Source organism: Podarcis raffonei, chromosome 13 (genome assembly GCF_027172205.1).
Source record: "Podarcis raffonei isolate rPodRaf1 chromosome 13, rPodRaf1.pri, whole genome shotgun sequence".
Taxonomy (NCBI): domain Eukaryota; kingdom Metazoa; phylum Chordata; class Lepidosauria; order Squamata; family Lacertidae; genus Podarcis; species Podarcis raffonei.
Window position 1 is genome coordinate 31,143,444 of NC_070614.1, and position 8,692 is coordinate 31,152,135.

The 8,692-nt window shown below is 38.6% G+C and overlaps 1 protein-coding gene across 1 annotated transcript; it reads right to left on the bottom strand.

Annotated features, from left to right (window-relative positions):
• Positions 1 to 773: 773 nt before the first annotated feature.
• On the bottom strand, positions 774 to 3,667 carry LOC128399719 (vomeronasal type-2 receptor 26-like). Its single transcript, XM_053361412.1, has 3 exons — positions 3,337 to 3,667; positions 2,434 to 2,560; positions 774 to 1,765 (listed from the first exon to the last, which is right to left on the bottom strand). Exons 1-3 carry the CDS (start codon positions 3,553 to 3,555, stop codon positions 864 to 866), a joined length of 1,248 nt encoding a protein of 415 aa, XP_053217387.1. The 5' UTR covers positions 3,556 to 3,667; the 3' UTR covers positions 774 to 863.
• Positions 3,668 to 8,692: the final 5,025 nt, after the last annotated feature.

Sequence of the window (8,692 nt, forward strand, 5' to 3'; positions counted from 1 at the left end):
TACCGTGAAGCATTAAAAATACAACTATTCTCAATCTAAAGAAAGATGGCAGAAATCCAGGTTGTCTATAGTTAGATCATCCATTAGTATTGCCTGGTGATCTTCTTGAATTCTAAAGCAGCATTGTGAGGTAACTATTTATACACTGATTCTAATGCAACAGGGTCAACAACACCATTGATGTTGTTTTCCTATTAATGTATGGCCTGTTATTTCTCAGTAGGACTGGTTAATGTTTTCACTTCCCATAGAGATTCCCCTTTGGCCCATGGGACCCAATTTATGAGATACCAATCTCATAATGATTTCCTTTCCTTGAAATTGTTGTTATAAGAACTTGGTGCTGGTACATTGGAAATAACTTATTTCAATTATCCCCTCACAACTGACATGCCTCACATCAGAAATGACAGCATATCATTCTCAGTGTTTAGTGACAGTGAGATAGAATAAATAAACATGATCAGGTATCTGGAAATAACATGTAGACTGGAGAAATGTTGATGAACCTGATGACTTTTGGGGTCAGAGTAAAGACCAGAATAAGTGGGTGATAGATTGACGTATATACAATTTAGTTGCCATGTTTATCAGTTTTGACTGATTGGTGTTGATGTATATGCATGGGAGGGGAAAGTGAGTAACTTCACTGTATTTTCCTCACTTATTTTCAAAATATATTTTCAAATTAACACAAACCTAATCTGAAAATATATAAATACTTTTCTAGAACTTGCCTTTTTGATGACCCCCCCCCCATTTTTGCCTTATGCTTTATTCTGGAAGTTGAGCAGATTAAGTTTAGGGTCAAAACACAGGTTGATTTCTGATGAGAAAATGAAGAAGATGCCACAAAGATTATACTAGTCGAATTTCCTTATGAGATGCCCTTTAGTGTTAAGATTAGGTTTCAAAATGACAATATAACATTTTGGAAAAAAGATACAGCCAAGTAAACCTGCAGCAGATGCTAAGATGGAGAAGATCTCCACAGCTACCATGTATTTCCCTTTCGTGCTGAGGTAAGTAGGAACAAAGCAGACCCAAACACTGCAAAACACCAACATGCTGAAAGTGATAAATTTAGCTTCATTAAAACTATCTGGCAGGTTCCTTGCAAGGAAAGCTACCAGAAAACTGATAATGGCTAAAAGGCCCATGTAGCCGAGGACACAATAAAACATAGTGACTGATCCTTCATCACACTGAACTATGATCTGTCCACTTTCAGAGTGCATGTCTATGCTCGGGAAGGGAGGGTTTGCTCCTAACCATACAGTGCAGATTACAAATTGTCCAAGGAAACAGAACAAGACAATGGAGTTGGCTACTCTTTTCCTCAGCCATTTCCTCATATTGCTTCCTGGCTGTGTGGCTTTGAAAGCCAGGACCACAGTGATGGTTTTGGCCAGCAAAGAAGAAACAGCAGCAGAGAAGATGAGCCCAAATGCTGTTTGTCGGAGAAGGCAGGTCACTTTCCTTGGCCTACCAATAAAGAGCAAGGGGCAGAGGAAACAAAACAGGAGAGAGACAAGCAGAATGTAGGTGATATCTCGGTTGTTGGCTTTGACAATTGGAGTGTCTTGATGCTTAATGAATATTTGAAGTATCAGAGCAGTGACTAAAGACATCATGAGGGAACAGGTAGCTGAAGCCATTCCCAAAGGTTCTTCATATGAGAGGAAGTGAATTACTTTTGGAATGCATTGATTCCGTTCTTGGTTGGAGTGTTGCTCATTTAGACATCTGTCACAATGATCTGCATCTTTTAAAAGAGTAGAAACTGTCAGTGATGTAAGATACCAGGTGAAATCAAAGTAGAATCAGGGAACAAGGATTTTGTGGGCAAAGCCCATCAGAAATGTATGTAGACCAGGGGTAGCCAATATTCTAGATATTGTTACAATACAGATCCCGTCATTCCCAGCCAGCATGACCAATGGTCAGGGATGATGGGAGCTGGAGTTCAAGTATATCTTGACTACACCACCTTAAGTAGCCCTGATACAAAGTTTTTAATATTTAGTTGTTTTTAATATTTAGTTGTTTTCTTTTTGTGGGGAGGGGCTTTCAGCTTCACTGCTGCTAGGCTTGCTGAATTTTAACTTTGTTACTTACCCGGAGGAATTAGTTGGCATTCATGCTCTTCCCTTCTTCAGGCTATAACTTATGGTAGTTTGTATGAAGATTTCTCTTTTTAAAGTCAGATTTACAGTGCTGGGAATGGCAATACATCATCATGCAGTCTCATTCTCAGGGGCATCCCAGCCAAATGTTACAGAGCCTGGGCATTTTCTTTCCATCACTCTAACTCTTGCCCACTTGTCCACACACCTTCACTTCATACAAATTGTGTTGTGAAGTGGAGAAAGAAATTTCACCCAGCCCCATACTTAGTACTGAAAGAACTATGGGACTCCAGGACTTTCCTACCTGTCTGGTTAGAAATCATCCCTTCTGGGCATGGAGTGCAATCATAGCAGCAGACTTGTTTACCCTCCTGAACTCTCTGGCTGTATCCAGGATGGCAGCTTTCAGAACACACAGAACGGGGCAGGGCCTAAATAGAAAAATAAGGTGATTAAAGTATTGCTGGTGGAGGATGCTAATCCTTCACCTGGGGTAGATAGGTGTAATCCTGTGAATAGTGACATAGGGAACAGCAGAGACTATTGCACTAGTTGTTTTACATTCTTACCCCTGACTCAAATAAAGGTCACACTATTTACTGGCGTATGACTAAGGAATGACACATCACCATTCTGTTGGGGGCAAATTTATCCATGCTTTCCTTCCTTCCTTCCTTCTATTATTTTTGTATTTAAGTAAGAAAAGGAAGGGGGAAATCACTGAAAGTGAAGAACGAAAGAAAAATTAAAAAATACTAATAAAACAACAACAAAACACTATAGGTTATTTTGTGGACATAGTAACCATCAGAACATGCATCTTAAGTTAAAAGTATGAATTCATATAAACCCTCTAGATGTCGAAGTACGTATTCAAGTGAAATTGATGTCTATAGAAAATATGCTCAAAGTGATCCCCTCACACCATTGTATAATAGATGGTGGGCATTCAAGGGGACATTCTAGTGAGGCAAAAACTCTAAAGGAGGGTACAAAGCAGAGGAAATAGGAGTGTGGCTTAGTGAGAGTCCCAAGTGCCAGTTTCAGGGGGTTAGAGGCTCCCCAACCTTTCTAGATATCTGGGGGAACTTCTTACACTGCTGATGTCTCCTCTTGCATGTGGGTGGTGCAGAACTTATGGCTTATGAAGCATGACCCAAGGACTTTGTTATTTGTGCATATAATATTAATGACTAAAATAACCCACCTTGTTGAACCAACTGTTCCAAGTTATTGCATTATCTTTAATGATAAACTTCTTGTGTACTGATGTATGGTCGTCCATTATTCCAATTTTAGCCCGAATGAGGGATCCATTGGGGAACACATAGCAATTCACAATATCATATCCAGTTGTAGACTCTTGGTGCTCATTAAAAAATATCTCTTCCCCAGCACTATTGTTAAACCTGATGTTTCTTAACATATGGTGTAGCTTTTTTAAAACAAAACAAAACAAAGAACATCATATGATAGGGATTGTTGGAGAAATCTTAGAGGCTGGAGAATGATCAAGGATGATGGGATTTTCAGTTCAAATTAGGGAGGGCATCAAGTTGGGCAAGGCTGCTATAAATTGACTTTGGTCACATCATCACCATCAGGATCAGCATCATCTATCAATAAAAGAATAATAAATATTGAAACATGTTACCTGCTGCTGGACATTCCTCAGTCCGAATCTGCTTCTTTTCCCCAACTTTATGTGCTTGGAGGTGGATAAGTGCATTTCATGTAAAACATGTGCTATGACATGAACAGCATTGTAGGCACTATAGCTCTGACCAGACATGCTCATTTCAAACACAGCTCCTGGCAGAGACTCCAGGTGTTCCTCTGTTGAACATCTTATCTCACTGGTCCTATCAGAGTAGATAACTCCACAGTGAAATACTTTCTTGTAGAATTCTTTCATGAACAGGTCTTTTGGATGATATCGCTGAGGATTAAAGGCCTTAAGAAAATCTTGGAAACCTGGCACAACAGTTGTGTGAATTGTGAAAGCCAGAGCACCATGGAAATGTTTTAGAGACCAGAAACTCTGAGAGTCCACTGCAGTAAAGTCCCATTGGGCATTCATGATCCAAACTTTCCCTACGAGAGCCATTTGAGCACCTTGATAATTCAAATCTATCCAGAAAGTAAATAGGATTAGGGATTGGGAATCCCCACATACAACAACCACATTGGCTTTGGTTTGAGAGAATGTGTGATACATTTTTGCCTCTTCCTTTTCTATATTTGTGTCACTGGCAGAGGTTATTGCCAAGATACTATGAGTGAAAGCCACGCAAAGATTATGCTGAGTGAGCAATCCCTTCAGAGTCTGAACAAAGGTTTCTCCACTGTGATCATCTGGGGCAATGAGACCAACCCATTTCCATGAGAAATGCAGGAGTAACTGGATTACCCCTTTAATCTGCATGACTTCATTTGGTACCATCCGATAGAAGAAAGGGAATCGGGTTTTATCACTTAGCACTGGATCAAATGAACCATAACTGAGCTGGAGGAGAACACAGGCCACATGTAAGGTGTTGGTTTAAAATTCTTTATCTGCAGTCCTTCCAGAAACAGTATTTCCCATCCAAATAACTGTAAGGCAAAACTGGATGAGGTGCTCAAGATCTGTATTAGCAGAATGAGGGTTTGGAAGTTGCTGTTAGCATTTATGAAAATGTATAGGTTTTCTATTGTGTATGAAGAGCATATTTAAGAGTAAGACGGGAGGGGGCATTTAAAAAGTAGAAGCAGGAAAGGTGCAGTAACTGGGAAGCGCCCAGAAAGACATGTCCTGCGATCAGAATATTTGTCATGTGCTTTACCATAGTAGAATGGGCTTTAGGACATGTATCCAAGTCTACCATGTGCTCATGGCTTTTTTTTAGGGGGGGGGGCTCTTGCAAAATTAAATGTGATTTCCTCTTCAGTTAGATAGAAGGCAACTGATTACTGGTAATGTTAATGACTCACAGAAGCAATCCATAGATGTCCCTGAAGTGCTTTGAGAGTAAGGTAGGCATTAGAAAAGTAGAAGCAGGAAAAGTGCAGTAACTGGGAAGGTGAAAAAGCAATTATTTAGGACCCAGTTGATTCATTTTGCCTAGCTCATTTCTGACTTCATTATTGGCTAAAACCATAAAAGGTAGGAGCAGCATGGTTGCCTCGCAAAAATTGTCTAGAGGGATATTTGAACATTTTGCTTTCAAGGAGGACTAGAGACTTACTTCCCCCAGCAAATGGAAGCTCAGAGATCACTTCTTTGCCACTTGGCCTAATTTTATTTTATACACAAATGCAGTGGCTCAGAAGCATCAGGTACTACAGGTCTACGTAAGTGTCAGCATTGGCTACAGTTCAAGATTACTTTTTACATTCTTTTTTGAAATGATAATAATAATAAAATGTTTTCACTTAAACCATGGAACCCTTTGTAATTATGGGCCACACATTCTTTGCCACTCGGTATGATTAGTTATTGACTCAGTAGATCACATAGCTGCATTATGCGACAATTGTGTCAGCTAATCTTTTTGAAACCTTTTTTTATTTCACTTATTCCTTTTATATCTGCCTGTCATTATTAAAACCCAACAAAAGTCTTTGAAAAGAAAGAAAGAAATAAAGAAAGAAAGAAAGAAAGAAAGAAAGAAAGAAAGAAAGAGGCTCAAGGGCATCCATGGGCTGGTGATCCCTGTATTAGACATTACTAGTGAATACCCATAGATGAAGCATACTAAATTGATAGCTTTGGAGTTACTATAGGTTTGTCCACAACCACTCACGGGTAAAGCCTTACCTGTAACAACAAACAGAGAAAGTTAGCCACAGAAACATATTCACTACTGGAACTGGAAAATACTAAAGTTAATTAGGTTGGTACTATATTTAACAAAATCTAATATATAGTATTTAAGTATCTATAAATGTAAAATATGGTTGGCAAAGATTTGCAGGTTCAAAAGGTCTTCCTGAATAATACCATGTTTAGAAGATGCCTGAAAGCAAACTGGGATTATATCTGCCAATCGTCTGTTGCAAAAGAGTTCCACAGGGCCATTTCAATGTGTTTGATGTTACATAGTCACTGAATGTTCAAAAGGTACCATCTTCAGTCCTGTGCATCTAAAGTTCAAGTGACTCATGACAAACACCTCTTTAAGAATTTGCTGAGCTGCTGCAACTCAGAATAGACACAAAATATCAATAGCTGGTTCATTATATACACATGGGTATTCACAGGAATTTTGAGCAGGAGGCAAGATTGGGGGAGCAATGCTGGAAAAAAGGATAAAGCTAATTTCTCACACAAAAGGAGAATCATGTCTACATTTCGTTTCACATCTCAGGTTCTAAAAATACTAGAAATTCTCTCTCTCTCTCTCTCTCTCTCAACAAAGGGCTCATCAAGAATTGACCTTACCTTACCACTTTCCCCCGGAAAAAAACTTGATCTTTATCACTCAACTGGAGCAAATGTCAGACAGGTTTTCTCTGGATTAACATTTGCTCCAATTTATCTCTAGAGAGTGGGTTTTCCCAGTGAAAGTGATAAAGCAAGAGCAAAACCACTCACATCTGCTCCTAGAAAGTGTGAGACAAGCAGAAAACTCTAACTCATTATTTCTTGGCACGTGACAAAGTGTGGATGAGTGGAAAGCTAGGAATCTGAGGATAATACTTTACCATGGAGGAGGGATTGTTCCCTATGGACATTTATGTGCAAAAGAATGACACATTGTTCATAAATCAAGAAACCATACTCAGGGGGAGGGGAGTTCTCACCCACAGCTTGCCCTCTGAGTCCAAGTAGGGGCTTAAATTGCAAGACATGTAAGACCATGAATCCCAGTGTTAACTTCTGTTGACTCAAAATGGTAAGGAAACAAAAAAAATATGAAACTGGCCCTTTGATCTCTAATGTAATATTGTATGTTGTTAATTTCAAAGGGTTTTGATTTTGTGCAGATCCTTGGCATTTGTTTTGCCTTTGACGAAAGTCTAGCTATCTCCATGTATCCATCTCCAGCCATCTCTATCACTTATCTTTTGTAAGGTCTGCTAAGGTAATTATAAGCACAAGCATATATATAGTTGCAATGAATCAAGTGAAAAGAGTTAAAACATCCAGGATGGGGGAGGAAAATATAGTGAAAATTTTGCAAATGTTCTTGAAAGCCTTGCAGGTTGTTTGCTTACATGAAATTCTGTTTCAGCCAATATAAACAATATAAGAAAAACCATGTGTTTGGGTGTATACATACAATTAGCAGCAACACATATAAAATGTGCACAAAGAAATGAGGGTGAATGCTTATTATCTTGCAATCAGAATGAATGCTCAATTAAGACTGCAAATCTAACCTTTACAGTGCTTTGTCTAAGCAAATCAGGATGAATGTTTAATAAATGAATCATTTTGATGAGTGAATAGTCCTCTGAAAGTACATGACCCCTCTTCCCAATCCAAAAGTCCATACCTGAGCCATTTTGTAGGTGCTTGCAATATTTGATATTTCAATGGAGTTTTCAGATGCAAGTCCCCCAACAATGGCCAAGACACTATTCTTTGTATCACAGTTATAATTATTGGTCCTAACACCTCCTGATGTGAGCAACTGCATTGTTGTGAAATAAGTGAGTCTTCCATCGCAGAAGTTGTCAAGAAGACGGAAACCCAGGGTGACATTAGGTAAAAGCTTTGGATTCTTGTTGACTTCAATAATAGCAAACCAAAAAGCCAGGAAATGTTGGATATTCTTAGGTAGTATCCTACAACATGGATTGGACTGATAGTTACAAATTTTTCAGCTGGCAACTACTTAAAGAAAAAACGTGAGACATGTCAGTACAGTATTTCTAATACGTGTTTCCAATGAAAGAGGCAGAACTAAAAAGATGAGATTACATTGACCATGCAACCTTAATTGCATTCAAATGTGAACATCAAAGTGTAATGACATTTGCATACGTATATAGTTTTGAGTTATTGAATTGCTAGTATAAGTATTCAATAAACAATGAGCCATAAAATAATTATATTTTTCTTATTCATTGCACAAAGTCTCAAAATTTCACTAAACCCCCCCCCCACGCCGAAGTAAATGCTTTTCTAGTGTTCAGTTTCCTTGGAATGGATGTCAGCTGAGACTGTAGTGTCTTTGGGATATACACATAACATGCAACATGAACATAGGAGTGAGGGGCTCAATGCATTAACAACCAAAACCATATTGCTTCTTCCATTTGGATCCAGCACAGATGGCAGCATAGCAACCCCTGCTGGCGCCTGGGGTGGAGCTTTTTTTAAGAGATCAGCCAAAGTTGTTTAGCTTTTTGAAGGATGGTCAGTGGCTCTGCCATTCTCTTTCTGAGAATATTTGCATGTAGATTTTGGCATACTCTCTGAGTCAGCTAGCATATTAAAATGATTTCTATTTCATTTTTAAAAAATATGAACCAGAGTATTATAGGGCATCTTCATGTGATTAAGCCCTTTGAAAATTAAATAGATAATAAAAAAAATAGATACCAATTAATTTTTGAAACAAGTGTGCAAGTGT